At 46.6% G+C, this 25010-nt stretch overlaps 2 protein-coding genes across 4 annotated transcripts; both read right to left on the reverse strand.

The window, feature by feature from the left end:
• Nucleotides 1-106: 106 nt before the first annotated feature.
• On the reverse strand, nt 107-5030 carry paf1 (PAF1 homolog, Paf1/RNA polymerase II complex component). Of its 2 annotated transcripts, none has more exons than XM_030381871.1 (14): nt 4802-5030; nt 4354-4386; nt 4149-4241; nt 3931-4052; nt 3781-3847; nt 3520-3621; nt 3300-3405; nt 3083-3151; nt 2692-2795; nt 2387-2503; nt 2167-2295; nt 1888-1993; nt 1325-1403; nt 107-840 (listed from the first exon to the last, which is right to left on the reverse strand). In XM_030381871.1, the coding sequence occupies exons 1-14, from the start codon at nt 4846-4848 to the stop codon at nt 305-307; spliced, it is 1710 nt and encodes a 569-aa protein (XP_030237731.1). In that variant the 5' UTR covers nt 4849-5030; the 3' UTR covers nt 107-304. The 2 variants fall into 2 exon arrangements, with proteins under 2 accessions (XP_030237731.1, XP_030237733.1); XM_030381873.1 differs by having other exon boundaries at nt 4354-4383; nt 4802-5005.
• Nucleotides 5031-5501: 471 nt separating this feature from the next.
• Nucleotides 5502-24887, reverse strand: taok1a (TAO kinase 1a). 2 transcript variants are annotated; one of them, XM_030381867.1, is made up of 20 exons: nt 24628-24887; nt 20258-20514; nt 19655-19726; nt 19261-19362; nt 19102-19147; nt 18727-18823; nt 18496-18609; nt 18278-18369; nt 18008-18101; nt 17813-17894; nt 17497-17664; nt 16980-17165; nt 16161-16289; nt 15554-15790; nt 15018-15146; nt 14252-14455; nt 13187-13426; nt 11591-11803; nt 10919-11101; nt 5502-9712 (listed from the first exon to the last, which is right to left on the reverse strand). In XM_030381867.1, the coding sequence occupies exons 2-20, from the start codon at nt 20387-20389 to the stop codon at nt 9149-9151; spliced, it is 3084 nt and encodes a 1027-aa protein (XP_030237727.1). In that variant the 5' UTR covers nt 20390-20514; nt 24628-24887; the 3' UTR covers nt 5502-9148. The 2 variants fall into 2 exon arrangements, with proteins under 2 accessions (XP_030237727.1, XP_030237728.1); XM_030381868.1 differs by having other exon boundaries at nt 9149-9712; nt 24406-24887.
• Nucleotides 24888-25010: the final 123 nt, after the last annotated feature.

Raw genomic sequence — 25010 nt, forward strand, 5'->3', positions numbered from 1 at the left:
GTTAAGCAACGGCGCAACCGTGACACACAATCGTATACATATCGAAGGTGTGCTGCCCCCAATTACACACACCTCTGTTCTGATGTAGTCACATGGAAGACTCATGACGGGTGTCATATTTTTCTTTTATTAAAAAAAAAAGGAAACAAAAACATAATACACTTGCACTTGTCTAACCAGCTCCTGCGGACCGAAGCCCTCCACTTCCGCCTGGCCGGAGAGGCTCTCTAAAATCCGGCAGAGACAGGGCCCTCTGCCCTGACACCAGCCGGAACCCCCTGGCGTGCCCCCCCACCCCGGGCCCTCATTCGCTGTCACTGCCGTCGCTGGAGTCGGACGCCTGCTCGCTGCCGCTGCCGCTCTGGGCGCGGCCCCCGGAGTGCTCGCTGCTGCGGTCGCTGTGCGCCGGGGATGCGCTGGCCCGGCTCCTCCGGCCCCCCCGGTCCTCCTCGCTGCCGCTGCCCTCCTCCTCGCTGCCGCTGCCCCGGGCGCCCGAGCGCTTGGGCTCCGTGATGTCTGCCTCGCTGTCCTCGTCGTCGTCGCTGCCGAAGATCTCCTCCTCGTCCCGCATCTCGCGGGTCCGCTCCCCGCCGCTCTCGCTGCCGCTGCCGCTGCCAGCGCTACCGGCGCTGCCGCCGCTGGGCTTCCTGACACGCCGGGGCTTGGCCTTCTCGCGCTCTTCCTCGCCGCCGCCCACCTCCACCTCATCCTCTTCCTCCTCTTGCACCACCACTCTGGGCGGCCGTTCCGGCACCTCTTCCTCGTCCTCATCCTCGTCCTTGTCGGAGTCGCTGTCGGAGTTATCCGCGTCGCTCCCGCTTCCCTTCTCCTTCTCGTCACCTGGAGATGCCACAATCACACAGCCAGGGGTCAGACAGGGGCAACACCGCCAGGGGCAACAAATAGATCAGACAGGGGCAACACAGAAAGGGGCAACACATGGTCCGTGGTTTTAAAAACTCATAATGCTACAATATTATTATTATTATTATTTTTTTAATCAAGACAAAATCTGTACAAAATAACCCTCCATAAATCACCTCGACCAAAGATATGTCCATCTTACTTTTTTTTAATAAACTCAAAAACGTGTAATAATAAATAGAACCATCCATCATTCGAGTATATCCCAACACATTCGCAGGACGGTGTTAATTGAAATTTCAGACATTCACTGAGCCTTTACCAACTTTTCTAGGAGTAGATTGAACCCAGAGAATAAGTCCATTGCCTCTAATCTATCCTGCCTCACCTCTATAAACAGGCCATAAACCAACAACGATAAAAACGAGGAGAGAGAAAGAGCAAACAACAAACAACTGACCGGAGTCCTGCAGGTCCTTGTCCAGGTCCTCCTCCTCATCCTCGGGCTCGTGGTTCTCCAGCTGGGCTTTGCGGGCGTCCTGCGGTGAACAGAGACAGAGGTGGGGGTTACTACACTGGGACAGCTTCAACACAACCACACTAACCAGTACCACGGCCAGAGCCACGACCATCTAGAAGTAGGATTCAAAGTATGTATTCATGGTCTTACAGGATGAAAGGAACAATATTACACATTAGAATGGGGGGTTTATATGATCTATGTCAAGGCTGTTTATACATCTAATAAAACTATTGTCAGGTCTTTTGTGTGGGCCTTGCTTAATAAAATGTTGGTTAATGCTCAATACGACACTTAACTTTTGAGTATACATTGTTTGATTTTATATACATTATATTCTATTTAAACACAAAATTGTTGGCCATGGAATCTGTGTCCTTTATAGCCCAACCAAACTTAAATTGAACACTGCTAGCAGCCAACTCACAGAGCATTGCCTTTGGTCCCATAACATACCTTAAACACTCTTAGTTAAAAGGTCTTTAAAAAGGTGGAACACTCACCTGGGCTTCCAGCTCCTTCTCATTCATATCTCTGTGCTTGCACACGAGCACGGCGTTGGTGGTGGACTGGGCCCCTGCCTTCGCTCTCCTCTTGCTCAGACGCACTCTGCAATGAGCAACGTCACAACACCGCAAGTGCTTAACATCAAAGGTAAACGCCGTTTAACGAGGCAGCCCCCTCTGATTCCTCCATCGTTTGAACTATGATCTTGATCTATAAAAGTAACCATTCATTTTTCTTGCAATACAATTTTTTTGAAGGACTGCATTCTGGGTTACCTTGTCTCAAGCTCATTGTAGTAAACACCGTCTCCATCCCTGAAGATGAAGAAGTAGTTCTCCTCATAGCCCTTGCTGGCTTTGTTCTTGACGTTCCAGTTGTACTCCCTCGCGATCTTGTAGTCGTACCTGGAACACAGAACGCGTTGGCGTCAGCGCGGTCATGATCGAGTCATTGAAGGCGGCCGTGATGTGAGAATAACCCAACGTTTCCACTTACAGCTCATCAGGCATGTAGTCCAGCTCCTCGTCCACGTCTCTCTTGCGCTTGCGGATGGTCTCCTCGTTGGGCAGGAAGTAGGCCACGAATTGATTTCCTTCCTCATCCATCATACCTCTGCATGGAGGGAAAATAAATAACGCAATTGGTTACAATTCAATGGCATGTCACTGTATCACACACACAATCTCTCACACACACACACACACACACACACACACACACACACACACACACACACACACACACACACACACACACACACACACACACACACACACACACACACACACACACACACACACCTGATCATGGCCTGAGACATCATCTCCACTCCGGCGGGAGCGGTCATGTCTTTAGGAGCAGGGTCAGAGTCAAAGATAACCTGAGCACATGGGTTGATCCACATCTGAAAGGAGTAAAAACACCAAGCAGGGTCATTAACTATTAAAAAAAACATTGGTCCATGTGCATGCATTGCCAAGCAGTAATTACATTACTTTAAAGGTTCAGCTGAACCAAAATAATATATACACAGGATTGGTTAATTGGAAATCAAAAAACAAAGATATTAGAAGAATTAAAAACTGTGTTTATTGTGGGAGCAAGAATAATAAGGTTCCTAAAATTGAATTACAAATCTCACAGACAAGATCACAATACAGACATTACTAAAGAGTTCAGAGCGTAGCTTACCTTGAAGTCAGGGAACGCGGGCATAACTTCCACAGGAGTGACTCTGGGTTTACTGTAGTGCGTGACGATCTGAAGAGGGCACAGGCACGTTTAGTCCCAAACACAAGCAGTATAATGCTTCACTTTAACTATAAGCATTCTTAATAATATATTATTCATGATGTCTATACGTCTAAAGGAAAATGCGGATGGGAGATACAGAAATGACATCACCCACCGGTTTCTGTGCATCCTCAAAGGTCTTCTCAATAGCAGAGATCTGGCTGTCTCTGTCCTTGTAGATCTCCTCTTCGGTGAACTGTTGTTTGACAGACACACCAATTCTGAGGAGATAGACCGGCGGGGGAAAGTTAAGAATCGAAGAGTCAAAAGTAACAATTGTAAGAAATTGAATGTTGCCATGTAGAATTAACAAATATTCAACTAATCTAACTCACTTGACTTCAACTTTCTCATTGCATACACCGTATCTGTTGAACTCTGTAGAAATGTACTCTGTCTTCCTCATCCATGGCACCACCTTGGCGTGCTGCTGCGACCTTTACGAAGAGATGGGGAAAAACACAAAACATTCAGCATGATTTCAAATAAAAAGGATCCACGTTAAAATGAGTATTATCCGTTTTAAATATGCAAGACAAAAAAGTGAATGTTACACGGTGTGTTTGTGTGTGCGTGTGTGTGTGTGTGTGGCTGACCTTTTAGAACTGGACGGTGCTTGCATGTCCTCTTCCAGTAACTTTTCATCAGCTGGATCCAACAGAACTGTAGCGAAAAAATCCAAATGTTACTGTAATATACATGGTAGTGTGTAGCTTTACAAGCCTCACTTTGACCAGATGACTTACTGCTGGGGTCAACACGGTATGTGTCAGGGTTGATGAGGTCGATGGTAACCCCCAGATCTGGTTCTGTCAGCAGCTCATGTTTGTGCTGTTTCTCCAGGGAGGTGGCTTTGTACTGCACAAATCTGTTCCAAGAGATTCAGAATAGCCAGCCGTCAAGAGTCTGACTAAGGCTACTACTCCGTTGAGACTCTACTCAGTGTCAGTGGGGGGGTATTTACCTGTGCTGGTCGAATGGATATGTGATGAATTTGGGGTCGAAGGGGATGTCTGGAAGACTGTTGCAGTATTTGACTCGACAGACCACACCTGACCTGTTACAAGAACAAAATGAGAAACGTCAGTCATCATAGCTTTAGTTTTATTTTACTTATAAAGAGGCTAATTGTATAATAACGAACATGTTGCCATTTGTGATGCATTTACCTCTCCGGGACAGTTCTGTGAGAGGAGCTCCTACTGCAAAAGGAAACACAATGTCACATGTTCATACATTTGACAATACACAGATCCATTCTTGAGGCGGGACTGTCCAAATATCTCAATACTTATGCTGTCCTTAACCACAACCTAATTATAATTGCTTACTTGGATATCCGCAGACCTATAGCCTATATGGTAAACAACACCTTCCGTGCATGGAGTTACATGATCATAAACTAAGTAGCGTAGCAACCTAAAATAATATTTGCATCTAGTTTGCGTGTCCGCCTGGGCTATTGCCAATCATCACTTATTTGTTGAATACGTGGTATATTATTTTACATGCACACTGCAGAAACTAACCATGTTTATTCGTTATTAATTGCCGGTCAGCCACCCATAGCACATCCATACAACCAACAGACTTAAGTTTAAACTTAAAGGGGTTCACCTGTGTCCATCTTCGCGCTGCGCCTGAGTCTGAATAGTCGGAGCCATCGTCTACTCAAGTCCCGCACACCTCGGGCCAGCACTGCTAGACAAAACACTTTCAATCCAACACAATCTACAAAAAAACGGGTCCACTTTCAACCCCGGAGTGGATTTGTGTTCTTCCCTTTCCTCCGTCACTGCCTTGCAAATGAACCCGGTTCTAAAATGCGGGTCAACAACAAATAAAGATTTTGTGGAGTTAAAATAATGGGCGCCCCCTAGTGTTGTGGCATGTTGTGGCAGCTGGTTTGTATGCATTCTTTTGCTTAGTAATCTTCTATGCTTGAATTCACAATTTAAATATTCAATTTGTAAAATAGCTAAATAAGCAAACGTTAACACCTTTGATGAAAACCTCAAACCACGTGGTAAACGACACAGGATCTGGTGAGGTGAAATACCACACTTTACGGCTCCACCCAATTTATGAGGAAAACTGTTCAAAGTAGGACATTACACAATAAGAGGTAATCAGAAGAACATGATCCTGATATTACAGTACGCAACGGCACCAACCTGATTTCAACTAACTCCCTCTCCTCCAACGACCATGGGCGACCAACTTGAGTCATTGAATCTATGCAGATAACGTGTCACTATAGTCTAGTGGAATGTTTTGGAACAATAATACTGCAAGACAAAAAAAATTGCACCACAGGTCAAGTTATACTAAAATTACTTTATTACAGCTGATTTCTGTTCAATATCCCTCTGCCAATACAACAGTAATTATAATACAAACAAAATGGTACATTTGATCCTAGGTAATTCGCTTTGCTTAAATCCACCATTTCTTTTTTTGTTGGTTTAACAAGTATCATCTTATAATCTTTCAGACATTCAATAACATCTATACATTTCAAGACAGAGTACATTAAGGTGTAGTGGTAATGCTGTGGCGAGAATACTGACATCTTCAAAGAAATGCAATCTCTTTTCATATATTTGCCTGTCACCACATCATCGTTTCACGCCACTGCTTTAGAACTCTGCCAACGGTTTGTCTATAAATATATGCATCGTGTATCTCATGCCGTCAGCCCAGTAAAAAACTAAAAGACAGTTCAACCAAGGAAATAAGACAAGTGTGTGTGTGTGTGTGTGTGTGTGTGTGTGTGTGTGTGTGTTTGAGCATGTGAGCGTGTGTTTGTGGGGTCGGGTTTTGGTATGGCACAGTGTTGGGAGCAGAGAGGGAGGATCTCAGACTGTTCCGCGGTGGTTGACGCGGTAATGAATGCGTTACGGTCAGTAGGACAGAAGTGGACACCAAGCTTTAGAATCGTGACACAAATAAAAGTCCAGGTGGGTGGAAGGAGGTCCTATGCACAACAATAGGACTCCCTCGCACGAAAACACAACGGGGAACGGACCACAGATATTGTTGGCGTTCTGACTGTGTTTTGACCTGACATTAATACAATTGACCTTGGCTTTTGAGCAAAATGTAAAATTCCCATAATCTTAAATACACCCCCCCTCCTGGTCCGCCATCGCTTTTACTAACAACCAAAAGAAAACCTGAATGGAACCTGTTTTATTACACAAATAGCTCAAGCTATTGACAATGGGTGTTAAGACAAAAAAATAAGTTGTATATTGGTATTATGGGGAAGCAAAACCTATCGCACAACGTATGTAATATGACAAACCCAAGCTCTCTGGTGTCCGAGTGCAGAGCAAAACAAAACAATCCACCCATTCAAATAAATAAACACCAGTCTTGCATTTCTTGACCACTTGACAAGGATGCGAAGGGGTGAGGGATTCACGCACGGCCACAAGGTTAGGGACCGCTCGAATCTCAAAGAGGAGAAGGACGAAAGAAATTAATAAAAGCAAAGAAGGAAATCGACTGAGTTTCATTTTGATCTTAATGGTCTGTTGGCTAAGCAAATGGCATTTTAAAGTAAACAGCAAATACATGCAAATAAAGCATTTAGTGTAGTTTCGATGTACACAAACCAAGAATATCTTCCATAAACTACTTTTGGACAACTCAATAGGATTTTTATTTTGAGAGCCAACATTTTCTTTTATAATATAATATCAGTGTATTCTGCAAGTTAAATAAGGTTAGTTATTTTTTTAAAGTTATTTACTTTATGCAAGTTTAGTTTTAAAAAGTTTTATCTGGAGAAGGAAAACAAAAATCAATATGAACAAAACTCCATCTCAGAGATATATGGGAGGTTCTTTCCATGTAATTCTGGATTATTAATGTTTAGGCCTATTCATGATTCAACCCCGGTATTAGTTAGCTAGTGACAGATGAGGGGGTGGGATGTGATTAAATGGTGGGCAATCCAAACACATTTCATGACTCACAAAACCTGCTAAGTGCATTCATTTTAAAATGCTGAGTGAGAGAGAAACAAACATGGGTCAACTAAGTAATTTACCCAAGTGCATTGCTAAATCTATAAAAAAGAAAAGAAAAGAAAAACGGTTTAATGTCAACCTCTGCTAAATTAACGTAATGCTTTCATACTTAAAAAGCAACACTAAAAACTGTGCTTGATTCATGCACCTTTGCGTTGTGTAGGTAAGAAGATAGGTTTTTTTATTTGAGTCCTTAGTGTTTAATTTCTCAGGTCCAAACTTGTATCTTCATTAACAGTGTCGTTTTTTAAAAGTTATTTATTTTCTATTCACAGATGCATTGCCGAGCCTGCTGTTATGGTCAAGGTTTCTGGCTTTACACGATAAATCTATTTGCATGTTCGGGCACTTCTTTCAGACACATCCTCGCTTCTCTCCCTACTTTCAACCAGGATCAATGAAAATATCCCCAACGTGACCGTCAATGTCTGGGGTAATCTTTAGGTCAAAAATAAACCCTGAACTGAAGACTCTCTGGACAGCTATGGCTAGTTGCTCCCCCACACCCAACTTGTGTTTAAAAAATAGTATTCTTAAGAAACATAATATAAACTTCCTTGACCAATTCCTAATGGCATCTAAATAAAAAGCCTTTCAGGGAATTTGGTAATATGCAAGGCAAATTATTATTATTATAACTAATTATATATCTATATCTATAGATATAGATATAGAAATATATATATCTATAAACATCTAGATATAGATATCTATATATATAAAGATAGGTTTAAAGTGCTTTAAATAGGCAGCAGTTTAACAAGGCACGCATAAAATAAACATATCCAAGGGTCCTTTTTTTAAAAGGCAACTAAGTCTGTCTCCTCCATCCATCACATATAATGCAACATTCTCCTCATCAAAGCAGTCTGAACAATCTAAAAACATCACCCTTGAAAGATAGTATCGCTCATTCGAGATATATTCCTCATATTTTTATAAAACTTTATATAACACCCACATTACTGCATATGTACAATGAGTATAAGAAAACTACAATTTAGACTTTGGGATCTTGCAAACTTAAGATTTGAGTGGATATGAAGCAATCTGAACATTCAAAATAAATTGGCATCCATTTCAACTAAGTTAAGTTGTATCACTTAAATATGTAACAGCGTTTAATAAATCACAGGTTTAAAAAAAGGAAAAGGCACATTTCTTTTTTGAGCTGCAACAGTTGCAACAAAACAACGTAGCCGGACAAAGTAAGGGGTGGCACGAACGTATCTTAATTTTGGCGAATGACTGAGGAACTCTAAGTATTAGCTTTTGATACTATAGGAAGACAACTGAACGTCAGAGCATTGACCAATACAGCAGGCTGGCAGCAAAGACAGCGGAGCACTGTGTGTGTGTGGACTGCGACGTGGGGCCAACAGGACTAGGGTCGGGAACAAGATCAACTCACTGTGATTGCGTCACACAACATTTGTAAAGGACATAGTTAATACAAGTCAAAGGCTGTCTTTTTTTTCTTTTTTCCAACAGTGTTTCATGTGCAAAATGAGAGCAATGGCTGAGATAAAGCACGACATATAGATTCTAAATTATAAGGAATTTGATTGAAGAGATCTCCAAATTAAAAAAAAAAAATTTAAGCTAAGTTTGGACACTACGTCGGTGTTAAAACTAATTCTGAATCTATACGTGTGCTGGAAAACTGCTTTGAGGAAGGGTGGAGTCATCCCAGCCCTTTTGACCTGAGCAACATTGATTTCACCACACATCCCTATCTGTACACGGGGTAGGAGGGGGGGGCAGGGAGTCAAGGTGAGAGAAAGCGAGGGAGAGAGAGAGAGAGAGAGAGAGAGAGCAATGTGTTGTGAGCGGAGCCTAAACATCTCTAGCTGACTCTCCTCAGTTCACCGGACTCTGACCCCCAGGGTGGACTGGTGCGGGGGGTGGGGTGTATGCATGCGTGTGTCTATGTGTAAGACAGATGCGACCCGTTAGATATCTGAGAGGTGACACTGGCGCTCCTGCTCATGGCCGGCTCACCGCGCCCCCCCGACGCAGTCCTCCGCAGGGCCTGGGGGCTGTTGTGCCCGCCCCCCGCGCTGTTCCGGGACAGCAGGTGCCCCCCCACCGGGTGCCCCCAGGGCTGGGGGGTGCCGGCCGCCTGCATGCTGCCGGGGCCCCAGCTGGGCCCCAGCGACCCCCCGCCCGGGCTAGAGTGGTAGTGGTGGTGGTTGCCCTGGTGGCTCCCCGCGGAGCCCATCACCACGCCCCCAACGCCGCCGCCCCCCCAGGGCGACCCCCGGGCGGAGCCCCCCACCTGGCGGGGGGGCGTGTGCTGGTTCCAGCTGCCCGAGGCCCCCGGGAAGCTGTTGCTGAGGGCCTCGGGGGAGAGGTTGGACAGGGCCATGTTGCTGAAGCCCAGCCGCATGCTCTCTGAGTCGAAGGCCTCGATCTCGCGGGCCTGCCGCTCCAGCAGGCTGCGGATGCGCTCCACACGCTCATTCTGCAGCGACAGCATCTCCTCCTCGATCTGGGGACACGCATACATGGTCCTTAGAACACAGACGGCCCTTAGTACACACGCAGACGACCCTTAGTACGCACACACTCGGCCCTTAGTACGTACGCACGCACGCACGCACTCGGCCCTTAGTACGTACGCATGCACTCGGCCCTTCTTACGCACGCACTCGGCCCTTCGTACGCACGCACTCGGCCCTTCGTACGCACGCACTCGGCCCTTCGTACGCACGCACTCGGCCCTTCGTACGCACGCACTCGGCCCTTCGTATGCACGCACTCGGCCCTTCGTACGCACGCACACTGGCCCTTAGTACGCACGCACACTGGCCCTTAGTACGCACGCACACTGGCCCTTAGTACGCACGCACACTGGCCCTTAGTACGCACAAGTACCCACACACACACACAGCACTTAGTACCGGCTCTCCGCTGCGTGGCACACACACGCACACGCACGCACACGCACACGCCCGGCGGATAGCGCTACAATAAGATACTACATTTAGGGATAATTGCAATCAATTAAACTCTATCGTCAATTATAGTTCAGTGTTAAGATACAACGCTAGTAAAAAAAATAATACGTTGTACTAAGGCATTTTACACCGATGTACTCAGTGTGTTGAATAAGCTACCGAGGCTCGGAATGGTTCATTCCTTCGTCACCACGGGCGAGACCAAAGCCTGTTTGTGTGCATGCCAAAGGGGAGCTTAAAACACAGATCAGTGCCTAGTAGAGTTAACTTGGTACACAACAACACCGTCTGCCCATCTTCACATCAGCCCCATCCCTGACTTGAATGGTAATCCCCTAACAGTCAAGATTGGGAGACATGAGAATTCCGCTCCAGGAAAACAGTGAAATACAGCCCCTGGGCTGTTACAGTAATTTAGTTAAGATTAAAGTTAAAGTTAAATTGAGTTAAGAGACCCTCTTCAATGGTATTCCACAAGGGCTGGTGTAGTAAGTGTTGAGTTAAGTGCTATGTTAAGTGTAAAGTTACGTGTAAAGGTAAATTAAGTCACCGTTTTGAAATGGGAATAACAAACAGTCAAGACGGGGTGAGAGAATTCCTCTCTTAGGAAACAGTGAAACAAGCGCTGTGTTTCACTGGTAGAGGAATTCTCGCATCACCGCGACATGCCCCCACTGCCCTGTGCAGGAGCCCGACAGCGCCCCCTGATCGCCCATACAGCCCGGTGTGACGCTGACCTTCTGCTCCAGCAGGGCGCGGCGCAGGGACACCCGCTGCTCCAGGTGCTTGCGCTCGCGCTCGTGCTGCGCGTCCGTCTGCATCTTGATCTTGCTCTGGTAGGCGTTGAGCAGCTCCAGCTCCTGCTGCAGCTGCATGCGCACCACCTGACACTGGGACTCCTGGGCCTCGTCCAGACGCAGCTGTAGACGGGGGAGAGAGAGGAGGACGAGAGAGAGAGAGAGAGAGAGAGAGAGAGAGAGAGAGACGATGACAGAGACAGAGACAGAGAGCCCGAGAGGGAGAGAGAGAGAGACAGAGAGAGAGACACACAGACAGACAGAGAGAGAAGTAGGGATTAGGTGGGAGAAATGTATCTACATATAGATCAGAAATAACAGATAGATATGCATAGAAGGGGAAGATTGGGGCAGGGGAAGAAAAAAAGAGAGACGGAGCGAGAGACGATAGAGTGTGAAAGAATATATATAGACAGGGAACAAAGAGATACAAATAGAAAGATGCATCAGATGAACATAACTAGAGAGAGACAGTTGGAGAATAAAAGAGAGCCTAAGACAAAAAATAGGTAGAGTGGGTTGGAAAGAAAAGGCTGGAGGATCAGCGAGCATGAGACCGTGACACCGTTTCCCAGAAGGCCTGCTGCTTTATAACCAGGGGCGTGGCCTCACCGCCTGGGTGGAGAGCATCTCGTTGATGGAGTGGTCGTACTGCTCCGCTAGGATGGCCAGCTTGCGGTGCTGCTCCTGCTTCAGCCTCTTCAGCACGGCCTTGTGCTCTGCCTTGGGCGTGCTCTCCAGCAGGTGGTTCCTCAGCGCCTTGTACTGCCTCGTCTGGATCTTACACGTGTCCTGGAACTGCTTCTTGATCTGCAGCTCCTTGGACTGGGACACGAGGTGCACATAGAGGTGGGTGAGTGGATAGCTTTGTTGTATCCCAGGAATGGGTCAACCTAACGATTGTGTTTGGCATGAAACAAATGTTATAGCAAATATTTTGGCCGTTGCCTGAGGCAGTGAACTGGTCAACAAACATCCAAGGGCAAGATTAAGGGTGCACTCACACTAGGCCATCTGGCCGTGGCCGTTGGCCGTTTTCACACCTAACCGTGCTCAACTGGCCCCATTGTTCTCTGGCCTGCACTCACACTAGGCCATCTGGCCGTGGCCCGTCGCAACTGTGGCCTGGCCACGGTAGGCTCTTGTACATACGTCATCACGTCGTAACACGTCATCACCAAGCGTCCGCTGCATTGACCATAATAAAGTCTGCCGCCAGTCAGAGTTTTACCATTAATGGACAACAACACAGAGAACACAGTTCGCACTTGGCTGAGTCTGTTGCTTATTTGGAGCCGGAATGCCCAAATGGCTAACAGACGCTCGACTTCTCTATGGGACCAACGTGAACCAACAGTTGGACCGCTTGACGCCATGTTTACCGTTTAAGGGGAAAGAAGGCTCGTCGCATGGACTATACCTCATCCAGCTCAGGTTGTGTAGCCGTGCGTGTGCGCGTGTCGGCTCATTAGCATCTGTACCATGGCGGCCCATACCGTAGCAGCACACCTCTCCCAAGTGGTCAAATTGGCCTGGCCTGGCCAGACTGGCCACACTCACACTGGCAGATTTGAGCACGGTTAGGTGTGAAAACGGCCACGGCCACGGCAAGATGGCCTAGTGTGAGTGCACCCTGAAACTGTCTTTGAAAAAGTTCCACCCAATAAAAAACAAACAGTTTAGGCTACCGAAACTACTGGTTTAAAAAAAATATATGTAGCTATCCATCTCAACTCAAAAGTATAATATCAAGTCCATTGAACTTGTGATACAATAAACAATAAAAATTTAAATCTGCAAATTCCCCCTTATAATAAAACGGTTCACAAGAAACCCAATGCAGGATTACTGTCTCGTAAACTACAGGACATTAGGCTTTACTAGGCTAGGAGTTTCACGACATGACGCTTCTAGAAAACATAACAATGGTTGCACCATCTGCTGTTTAAACAGTGTACTGCACAAAAAAAATAAAAATAAAAGATAATCCAACATCACACTGCATTCCGACAGAGCGATTCTGTGAGGTACTGGTGCTACTGGTATCAGTACCTGTGGGGACCATTGACCAGTACCTGTGGGGACCATTGACCAGTACCAGTGGTGAACATCGACCAGTACCTCCCCAGCCCCAGTTCAAACCTTCTTCCCACCCTCCTCTACCCCCAGCCCTTCCCCCCTTCCTCCCCGCGGCGGCGGGACCCCCACCTTGAGGCTCTTGGGCTGCTGCCGGACCTCCATGACGTGCTTGCGGCGCAGCTCGCGCTCCCGCCTCTTGTTGTACTCCTGCTGGTTGGTGAGCTCCGTCTGGTGCTGCAGGCGGGTCAGGTCGGTGCGCTGCCGCTGGATGTTGTTGAGCTGGCGGAACTCCAGCTCCTGCATGGACTCGTGGTGCCGCAGCAGCATGGCATGCTCCAGGTCCCGCTGGGTCTGGCGCTTGTTCAGCTCCTGGGTGGGGGGGGGGGGGGACCGGATTAGAGGGGGTTTGGAGAGACTCTCGACTAGAGCTGCCTGATTAATCGATTTTTATTCGTAATTCGAATTTATGGTCCCAGGGTGGTGTCTAACCTCTCGCACTAGGTCCTGCCTATTGTTGTGGTGTCTCACCTCTCGCAGCAGGTCCTGCCTATTGTTGTGGTGTCTAACCTCTCGCACTAGGTCCTGCCTATTGTTGTGGTGTCTCACCTCTCGCACTAGGTCCTGCCTGATGTTGAGGTGTCTCACCTCTCGCACCAGGTCCTGCCTATTGTTGTGGTGTCTCACCTCTCGCACTAGGTCCTGCCTATTGTTGTGGTGTCTCACCTCTCGCACTAGGTCCTGCCTGATGTTGAGGTGTCTCACCTCTCGCACCAGGTCCTGCCTATTGTTGTGGTGTCTCACCTCTCGCACTAGGTCCTGCCTATTGTTGTGGTGTCTCACCTCTCGCACTAGGTCCTGCCTGATGTTGTGGTGTCTCACCTCTCGCAGCAGGTCCTGCCTATTGTTGTGGTGTCTCACCTCTCGCACTAGGTCCTGCCTATTGTTGTGGTGTCTCACCTCTCGCACTAGGTCCTGCCTGTTGTTGTGGTGTCTCACCTCTCGCACCAGGTCCTGCCTATTGTTGTGGTGTCTCACCTCTCGCACTAGGTCCTGCCTTATGTTGTGGTGTCGGGCCCCAGGGTGGTGTCTCACCTATCGCACTAGGTCCTGCCTAATGTTGTGGTGTCGGGGCCCCAGGGTGGTGGTGTCAGGGCCCCGGGGTGGTGGTGTCGGGGCCCCGGGGTGGTGTCTCACCTCGCGCACTAAGTCCTGCTCGATGTTGTGGCGGGCGGTCAGGATCCTCCTCTTGAAGCGGCGGCACTCCAGGTCCAGGTACTGCCGCTGGCGCCGCATCAGGTTGGCCTCCTCCTCCGCCTGGAAGTGCTGGAAGTTTTCCTTCTGCTTGGACAGCCACTCCTGCTTCTCCTTCTTGGGCGTCGACTGGTTGTCGTTGAGCTCCTGGAAACGAGGGAGGGATGGTAGGATGAGGAACGGATCGGAGATATATATATATATATATATATATATATATATATATATATATATATATATATATATATATATCTCTCAATACGTCGATGTATTGTCCCCCTTTTTCTTGCGATACGACAATCGATACACTGGCACCAAATATCAATTTTATTTTCTTAAATATCCATATTTTAATGACCAAAACAGGCGCTCTAAACATATATCCATGCTCCACGGGGTGGCGCTTAACACATGAAGAAAGGAGACTTTAACGGAAGTAAACTAACGAAAAAACTCAGTTTGGACTATGAATAGACAGAGACCGACATTTTTTTTATGTTTATTTTATATTCATAGTTCGACATATATCGTGATTTATCGTTATACGATTGGCAAAGAAATATATTGATGACTGTAGAATCGTTCTATCACGATATTATCGGTATCGCAGGCCATGTAACGGATATCGTATCGTGATTCCCTGTGATTCCCACCCCATGTAATTTAAACCCAATGCGGGAGCTCTGTCGAGCAGCAGAGTAGACGGTACCTCTTTAAGTTGCTCCTTCCGTAGTTTGTACTCCCTCTTCTGGGACTCCAGGAAGCTGTTGAGCTCCTTCTTCTGCTGGCTCTGGATGTGCTGCTGGAACTTCTTCTCGTCGTTGGTGAAGGTTTTCGCCTGATGGGGGAAAGATGGAAACATATCGTTAGCCTCGTAGCATAATTGCCCGAGTCATATTTTAAGGTTCATCTTGTATTTAGTTTGTCAAATAGATGACTTAGGCAGATGGTGATTATGAAATTTGAAAAGCACCCTGATTTGGCTTAGGACATAGTCAATGAGACACAGTGAATCATCAGTGTTAGGAGAGTAGAGTTTGGTTACACATCACAATTGGGCCAAAATATGACTTAGGCTATAAATTATATATCAATAATACTATTGAGGCTAACGATATCAATTATACTACGAGGCTAACGCTATCAATTATACTATGAGGCTAACGATCTATATAAATACAACCAAGTTTCATGTAAAACCATCAGAGGGGGGGGGGGGGGGGGTCAGTAGCTGCGTTGACATACGTCTTTTTCCAGGGAGCCGTGGTGCTTCTTCACCAGCTTCTCCATCTCCTGGGCGAAGCTGTTCCTCTGGTTCTCCAGCTCCTTGTCCAGCCGCAGCCGGTGTTCGTCCATCTCCGACTTGAGCTTGTTCTCCAGGGCCATCAGCTGCTTCTGGTGCTGCCGCCGCATGCGCTTGTAGCCCGACATCTGCTCCCGCAGCTCAGAGTCCTGCTCGTGCTCCTTCATCTGCCGCGTCACCTGGTAGACGGCAACACACACACTGTTAAGAGGGCAGCTATGAAAGTGTCTGGTCTTCTGGAGAAACTCTTTGTGTAGACAGGTACAACAATAGAATACATTTTGTAAAGATTTCTTTGATATGCCAATACGAAAAGTTGCACTATACGGTTGACATGACCGTTGGAATAAACCAGTTATTGTATTTGAGACTTTTTGGGTTATTCATGCTCATGTAATAAAAATCTCTGATGAACTTTCACCAGCAGAATTAATAATAACTTCTTCAGGCAAAACGAGATATGTTCTCTATGAGGACGGACTGGCAAAATCAACACAATCAGGAACCCCTTTTCAAACTCCTCCTTCTCCATCCAGCCTGAGTGTTTACCAGAGAAGCCGTGCGTATGGTGGCAAAGTGCTCGCGGTTGCGTTTTGGTCTTGGAACATGAACAGAAGGGGACTGGGACTCGGGTTGACCCGCGTTGGCCTCGGGGTCTTCATGGTTGGCCTCTTCCTCCTTGGGGGGTGGGGGGGGGGGGGACATCCACAACAAACAGAGAATTTATTCCGTAGCACATTGACAGATACAAGATAACACATGCTATTGACAGACCGTGCTATCTCTTATCTCGGGGGGCCAGACTCGTCAAGTAACTAGGGTGTTCCGGTACGAAGCGTCTTGGTTTCAAACTCTATGTCCACAGTGGGACCGATGGTTTGGGATTCGGACCAAGAAGCGGAAGGACCTTAACCCATACCTGCTTCTTAGAACATGCATCTAAACTTCACTTTAGCAGATGCTCTAAATAAAAAAGCATCAGTCAGTTTCCGCAAAAAAACTCAAGACTCATTTTTGCAGAGTTCACCTAGACTCTGCATAGCCTCTCTCCCCCCCCCCTTACGCACTTATTGAATGTTGTATGTCAAACTTGGCATTGTGTAGCATCTTATCCTAGCTATCTTTGCTGTACACAGAGAATGGGTTAACCTAGCGATTGTTAGTGCTTAGCACTTGGTTCTATGAACATCCTTACTGTACCGACATTGATACGTCGTTTCTGACAATTGTACTTATTGTAAGCCACTTTGGATAAAAGCGTCTGCTAAATGCCCTGAATGTGAATCAGCCAAAATGACTTATTAGTACAGGAGTGCATCTTAAGAGGAGACGGGTTCCTGTATGCGTGATCCCCACGGCCCCACTAACCGGTTTGAGGTGGATGACGGAGCTGTTGGATATGACGGTCTTGTCTCGCTCCATGTCCTCGGCAGCGTCTGTCAGGCTGTTGACGGAGCTGCTCTGAGAGCTGGCGCTGATGGACATGCTGGGGATGGACTGGTTGCTGCCCACGCTGTTCACAGTGCCCGTCCGCCCGGCACTGTTCTCCGGCTCCTGAGCACGAGAACACACCCGGCGGTCAGAGACACTCACGCTTACTGGTAGGTATTGATGCGAGTGTTGTTCAAAATGTAGCTGTTTTTTTGGTGGAAAACCCTATTTTGGAACGTTTCCTGGTTTCTTTTATGTCTTATTATGTTCACAGAATTTTCAGGCAAAACAAAAAAGGTTGATGCAAATAAAAACACTTTAGTGAACAATACGAGTTATCATAAGCCTAAACCTAGCCACACTGTGCCTAGATGTAACAACAACACTAGCAATCAATATAAACAGTCGCTGGAGCGGAGAGAGAGAAAGAGACAGAGACAGAGATAGAACAAACCTCCTCGTCGTCTTGAGCCTCTGCTGCAGGCCCGTTGTGTGCCTCCTGGAACAGGATCTTCTTCATCTTGCGGTACTGCAGGTTGTCCAACTCCCGCACCGCGTCCTTGGTCCGCGAGATCAGGTCCAACACCACAGACTCCGGCCTCTCGCGTTGTACAAAGGCATGCTGGAGACAGGGAGGGGGGAATCACAACATTTAATCGAATGAATTGAAGAAAGAATAAGCACAAAGTCGGTTTGGTAATATTTGATTACCACAGGATTTTGAATGCATCTTATCGGCATTAATCTCTTGTCGATCCCTGTCGTCCTACCTTCAACAGCTCTTCAGAGTTGGGTCTGTCCTGGGGCAGTTTCTGAAGACAGGAATCTACAAAGTTTCGGAAATATTCCGTCCTGAATCGGAAGGAAAACGGGTAAGGGGGAAGGGGAAAGAATTAAAATGTTGAAATGAACTAATTGTATGTTATTTTGCATCGGCTCAGATAAATGCATAGAAAGTCACTCACCATTCACTTGACATCAGTGTGGGGCTCTCATTCTGTGCTATGTGGTATAAGGCACTCATTGCATTCATATTAAACAGTGGAGGTTTTCTCTCAGCTGCAAAAAAAAAACACAATGCAACACAACACACACATAAGTCAGATACATTGGTTCTGACTCAATCAGTGTATGCAAATGTCATTTTATTATCTCTACTACCAGATTACCATTATGTAAACACAGAAAAAACAGGATTCTGTGTTTGAAACAGCATTCAGAATAACGACCCTTACCCAATTCAATGCAAGTGATCCCTAGTGACCAAATGTCAATCTTCCCATCATACTGGCCCTCATCCATAGCCAGGATCACTTCAGGGGCCATCCTGAGAAAGGGTTGACATGTTAGCCACATACTTTAGCTCCAAAAGTTACCCTGAGAACTTTTGCAGCAGCATCAGGATAAGTTATTGATATGCCCATGTGATGGTCATGAGACGTTCGCAGCGTACCAATATGGTGTTCCCACAAAGGAATTGGCGGGTGAGGCGATGGACGCCGAGCCAAAATCGGCCAGTTTCACTTGGCCTGGTTCTGTCAGCAAGACATTGCCTGCCTTGATGTCTCTGTGGGAGACAAAGGGAAGGGAAGGGGAGATTACAGCTTCCAGACACATGCAGCTGTCACACTGCTCAGCGTGGTTGCCCGTCGTACCCCTCGCACCGCGGGCGGACAAGGCTTACCGGTGAATCATGTTGTGGGAGTGGAGATACGCCAGGCCTTGCAGAGCTCCGTGCGTGATCGCAGCTATCTCCACTTCTTGGAGAGGCTTCTTGTGGACTGAATGGAGAAGGTTGGACAGTGAGTAAGTGAGGCGACTTTAAGACTGTAACTATGATTTGAGACCGTATAGGTGATTTGAGAGAGTAACTATGACTTGAGACCGTATCTGTGATTTCAGACGGTAACTGTGAATTCAGACATATTGTGTTACCGGTCTATGCAACCAAAACATTAACCGCGACTTAAAAAGGTTGATGTTCAATATGGAACTATGAATGGGTATTACTGGGATAATAAGGATATAAATATAAGGATCTACAAATGAGACACCATACCCTCCAAGAGGTCAGAAGCGGAGCCCAGGCAATACTCCATCACCAACTGAAAACAGAGAAAGTAGAGTAAATAGGTTGTATTTCCCCACAAATATATCACCTCCATACACTCAGTCAGTCAGTCACCAGCAGCACAAACGCAATGTTGTAAAGTCTCACCCAGGCCGTGTGCTCGCGTAGAAAACATCCTTTGTACTCGATGCTGTTTGGATGTTGTATTCTCTGGAGGAATTTGACCTCCTTGATTATGTCTTGCCATTTCTGGGAAATTATATTAAAAAAGAAATGTTAAAATGTATCGTCAATGAATAATAGTCATCTCATAGAACTGGCAAAATGGTGAGCAAGGACAATAACAGTCATTATGTGCTCCAGAATGACCAATACAACTTGGGAAAAACCCCTTTGTATGTGTATTCGCCTAAAAGCAAGGAGTTAGACAAATAGTAATTATTCTGTCTGTTTATTTAAACCGTTTATTTGACAGCTAGCAATATTGACTTTCGTACAATGACACAGAAGGACGTGTAAGAGAAAACAGCAAACATTGTACCTCGATGGACTGCTTTCCACTATAGGACATCTTTTTGATGGCCACCACCTCATTTGTCCGAATGTCCCGTGCCTACATTTGACAAAGAATAAAAGTAAGACATTAGAATGATTCAGGGGGTTCCTACACCAGGAACAGAAGTGAAAGTCCTCAGACTCCGAACTCTGTTAGAATCCCAATGATCCTGCACTGAATCCATACGCCTGACCGCCCAGACCTCCTCTATCCAGGGACAATTTGTTAACTCTAGAGTTTTGGCAGGAAGCTGAAGAATTTGTAATTGTATGCATTGATACTTGTACTTGCACCCCTTTGAAACAGAGGCTTTAACTTCCGACAAATGCACTTACTGTAAGTCGCTTTGGAGAAAAGCATCTGCTAAATACCCTGAATCTAAATGTAAATCTTAGGATAATGTTTATCCAAGTTTTCAGGAGCGCTTAAGCTAAAGGGGGTTAAAAATAAACTGGCTTGAGTTTTGAATCAATATTATCGATATTATCTCTTCTAATCTTCCTCTCTAGCGCAACCCTATGTCCTAAACAGTACCCACAGAACTGCTCTCATAAACCCCAGTCCCAGATCACAGTCTCCAATACTCACAAAGTAAACGGCCCCGAAGCTGCCATGTCCGATCTCCCGCAGATCCGAGAACAGCTTCTCTGGGTCCTCCTTGAAGAACAGCTCTGCGACCTCGGGGTCCTTCAGGTTCCCGGCGCGGCTGGCGTTGGGCATATTGTTTGGGGTTGGGGGAGCTCAATGCCACCACCGCCGCCAGGAACGTTCTGGATCTGCGACAGTGACGCGACAGCCCCCACGATGGCTCATCTGCGGGTCAGTAGCCGCATGCGTGTCAAGACCTGGGGGGGGAGGAGGCAGAAAGTGGAGCAGGTTAGGATACAGTGCCTTTCCTGTACCGCGCTGAGAAGGCATTACGGACGTGGGTGGTTGATTGTGGCAGGCGACAGAATGTGGGAGCCTTCACACTCTTTTCAATGCCCCCACATGTGATGATGGAACGTTTTTTGTTTTTTTCCGACAGAAACATTTGGGAAACTATAATGGAAAGAAAAGCGAACCAGCTTTAGATTTAGAGGGCGAGGTCGATGAGGTCTTTAGATTGAGACGGCAGCGACGAGACAGTGGAGTCCAATACGAAGACAAGTAGATGAATATCAAATAAAGACCTAGAATAGGCTCGGTTGAGACGCAAAGGGGACTCGGGTGAAGTCAGGGAGCTTGGACGGCAGCAAATACTGGGGCCTTTTGCTGACGAGAGCTACACGAGATCAGTCTCTGGTTACCATGGTAACTCACAGCACTACCATAAACTAAGTGCCTATGCTCCTGAAAAGTATGTCTCCGCTCATGCCTAGTCCGTACGTATGTGTTGCATTGGGATGTTCGAGATTAGTAGACTGAACGACTATGTCGGTTTAACCACTCCCCGCCTCCCCCTCTCTCATAGGAAAGTATTCCTGCGAAGAATTGATCGCGGACGCACGTACGCCACGTGCTATGTCCTTGATCAAAAATAGAAATACGCCTATAGGCCTAACATACCAATTCAAATGAGTCGTCAGAAGATTGCTAGTTGTGTAAAAGTTTAAGAACACATATTTGTGTGCAGCAGCAAACAAGTCCCTGCTCTAACAAAGGGAACCACGAGCGAGCCACTGACTGATGGAGAGGTGACAGGGGCGACGCGTCGCAGAGACAAAGCATTCCGCTGACGGCACTACTCGTTTAACCGGTAAGGAGTTCGTAAACACACACAGCGAAAACCTCCCCGTCGGAGAAAGAAGAATTTAGAAAATCAAACGCCATGTGGGGTTGCCCGATGGTTCAATTGAAGTGGTAGGGATGCACCCTGTGGTCATAAACTTAAGTTATGGACCATCCCCGATGAGATCAGACTTTAGTTGGACAGTGTAGAGTTCCATGAGAAGTTTGTGTCTGACCATAGAGTTCACAGAATAGGGTTGGCATTTGCTTTCCTCCCTTTATCAACATGAGGAAACATCTTAATTGGGGTAACACAATCTGTTTTTATGCCAATACTGATTTGATATTCTCATGAGTGATCAGAGGGATTAACCCATTATAATATTTAGCCTAGGTTTTAGCCATTAATTAGTTTGTGGAGATGAATTAACCGACTTGATTCATCAATGGACATGGGGGATGCAAAATATTTTAACCTTTTGCATCCTGTGATGCGGCATGGCCTAATACACAAGTATAAGACCGGGTTGCACCAGGCCACCACATTAAAGTCAGTCTTGTGGGTTATAATTTTGCACAGTAACTCAAGTCTGAGATAACCTACGGTGCCATTTTCAACCTCAGCAGATGTAACTGATTATCTACGGTAGCATTTTGTTTTCATTGGGTTGGTATATATACATATATATTTATTTTTTTTGAGTTTTGCACAAAGGGAAGTAAGTGTGAAACAAGTAGATGAATCTGTCATTGGGACGAATACATTTAGCAAAATGACCATAACCCTTATACAAAGGAAGCATATACCGTTTCACAAACTGATTATAGCCATCCTATGCCAGAATTTCGAAACTAGAACGGAACTGTATTATCTCACTACACAAAGTCTTCGTGAAATCCGTGCCCATGAAAGGAAACGCTGTCAACGGCTAGTTAGTTATAAAGTCTACTTTTCAGGAGTACCTCGTATGCCTCACATTGAGGAAACTATGTTGACATGTTAGTGCTGCAGTTGCAATTGTTTGGGGGTGCGTCTTGTGCACAATAGTGTTTGATTCACTTGAATGGCTCAAGCAATCTGCAAATTTAGAGTTTATCGGCCGATCACGTGTCTAGGCGGTTCCCCGTTCACGTGTTTATCGGCCGATAATGATCACCGATCAAACGGTGCATCACTAACCTTAAGCGTAATTGTGAAGCCTGGTTTCAGAAACATATTCAATACCTGCAAAGGCGTTTGTACACATCCATAATGTGGCAACGGCAGGGCGTATATCTAGTCATTGTAAAAACGACGAACCAAGAGTTTCCTAAGCAGCTCAGATGATCAGATGCAAGCAGATACAGAGCTGACACCAGAGTCACAAGACTTCTCTCTCAGCCGGGAAGGAACACCACATCCACCCACCCCCACCCCTCATCCAAGTAGACCTCTTTTGTCCCACCAAACACTGGGCAGCTCGCTGGGATGCAGAAGCCCCGGCGTTGTGAACCAAAGCCTTATGGCCATGCGGTGACTGTACGCGTCATTGTGCCTCACTACATTGTTGCTCATGAATGTGTCCCAGTGACACCGTTTAATGACGGGCCTTTCAAACACACGAGCACGTGAGTGATGATAACTGATACCTTCGTGAAGTCCTATGGCGTGCCAGCCACTACACACGCAGACAAGAATGCAGTCAGACAGGACAAAGCTGGAGGGCTGCAATTCCCTATGTGCTTCTCTCTGTGCGCCCAGTGCTCTGCATTTTTCAGCACTTCCTGATCACAGGCTGAGAGGGGAGGGGACAACGACAATTAGGCAACTGAGTAATTGCTCCTTTTCACTGAGCAACAATCACACAATTGGTAATGGTAATTTAATTGTAGCCAAGATGAAAGAAAGCATGTGATTTGTTGTGTTGCCTTTTCTTTTCTTTTTACAAAAATCGTTCTGTGTGAAATAGGCTACGGCCGTTTGATAATACTATATACATCACAGTCATCACTGCTCATGTGATCTGGTTATCAGGAGTATCGATAAGCACACAATTATATCAACTTTAGTTTCCTTTTGCCAATCTTATCAGGAAATACCATGGACGTCGATCGATGACACTGCACTTTATTGTTTCAGTAGAGTAGGGTTTGGTGTCCATGACATTAATGCTCCAGACATCGAGGTTATATCCTACTTTTAGTGTGAGTTATATCATAATCAAACATTTGAGTCACCCAGACAGAGACACAAGTATAATCGAAGATCAGCCCATCTCTGTACCAACTTGATTCCACTTTCTTGTCTTTTTAATCTTCCAGCTAGCCGCACATGTAGCTGGCCAACACCTTCCTGTACTCTGTGCTCCATCACACCAGCCCTGGAGAAACAGACTCCACTCCTTACGACAGCCCAGGAGGAACAGACAACCACTCCTTACGACGGCGACACGATCGCAACTCCTGCGTAATTACGCACACCTTGAAGTGTACAAACGCCATAACAGACATGCAAAATTCGTGATAAAAACAGACAAACACGCTCAACAAATATCACCAGAGGGCGATTGACAAACTACTTTCCCAGGGGTGGGCCAGCTCCTCTACCAGCCAGAAAACTACAACAGCCCTGGAGGAACAGACACCACTCCTTACACCAGCGACACGATCACAACTCCTGCGTTATTACGCACACCGTGAAGTGTACTAACGCAATAACAAACACACACAAGCACCAACACACAGATGCGTTATAAAAACAAACACACCTCACCAAATCTCAACCAGAGGACAATTGACGAACTACTTTCCCAGGGGTGGGCTAGCTCCTAGCTACCAGCTAGGAGCTGCAAAACTTCCAAGCAGCAAAGTGTTAAACACCGACCAGAAGGGTTAAACCCCCGAGTTGAACCATTCCTATTCATGATCTCAACAAGTGTGGACAAAAAGCACAACGAGGCAATGCAAACGGGGGTCTGTGTTCAACTAAAGTAAGACTTAAGGACTGCTCGCTAGCTCCCAGGCTAGCCCGATTAGCTCCCACTCACCCTCCTCTGACAGGCCGGGCTTCAGCAGGGAGCGTCGCGGCCCGGACTGCGTTCACACGGGGAAATAACACCTCCACACCGATCGCTGACACGGCAATGTGCTCGCGTTATGTGGGCATGGCTTTGGACGTTGTCAATCGACGGCGGGACACGGATGTCCCGGTGAATATGAGGTTAAAATCCCCACCCTTGGACGAGTCTCGACTCCCACTCCCAGCTTACCAAGATGGCGGCCGGCCGCTCCGACGCCTCCTTCGGTGAAAACACGCTCGGGAGACGGTGAGGGAAGTTCAATAACACCGGTGAACTACCCGTCAAAGCACGACGACAGCAGGCCAGACGCTTTGTAAACGAAGGAAAGGGTCCCTAGCTGAGACCAGACTACTGACGTGGTCGATATTTCGTGTGTTTATGTTGCGGCTCTGATTTGATATCCGTCTTCCCTTAGTTGCGAGACATCGGACTACATTTCCGGTTCAGTCATCGGACTACATTTCCAGTTCGGCCTGTCGCAGTAAAGGTCCTCCCCAGATACGGTCATGTGAAGGCTGTAATTATTAATCGCAACGTTTTTACGACAAACAGTCACTCTCTTGGACACAGTG

The sequence above is a fragment of the Gadus morhua genome, chromosome 16, assembly GCF_902167405.1.
Source record: "Gadus morhua chromosome 16, gadMor3.0, whole genome shotgun sequence".
NCBI lineage: Eukaryota > Metazoa > Chordata > Actinopteri > Gadiformes > Gadidae > Gadus > Gadus morhua.

Excerpts from the sequence above, each read along its gene's own strand:
- paf1 (XM_030381871.1), bottom strand. The coding sequence starts at position 4,848 with ATGGCTCCGACTATTCAGACTCAGGCGCAGCGCGAAGATGGACACAG. Across the intron at positions 2,296-2,386 it reads GACTACATGCCTGATGAGCT|GTACGACTACAAGATCGCGA; the intron begins GTAAGTGGAAAC and ends TCTGTGTTCCAG. Across the intron at positions 841-1,324 it reads CAAGGACCTGCAGGACTCCG|GTGACGAGAAGGAGAAGGGA; the intron begins GTCAGTTGTTTG and ends TGGCATCTCCAG.
- taok1a (XM_030381867.1), bottom strand. The coding sequence starts at position 20,389 with ATGCCCAACGCCAGCCGCGCCGGGAACCTGAAGGACCCCGAGGTCGCA. Across the intron at positions 17,665-17,812 it reads ACTCTGAAGAGCTGTTGAAG|CATGCCTTTGTACAACGCGA; the intron begins GTAGGACGACAG and ends CCCTGTCTCCAG. Across the intron at positions 16,290-16,979 it reads CCGTCATCCACCTCAAACCG|GAGGAAGAGGCCAACCATGA; the intron begins GTTAGTGGGGCC and ends CCACCCCCCAAG.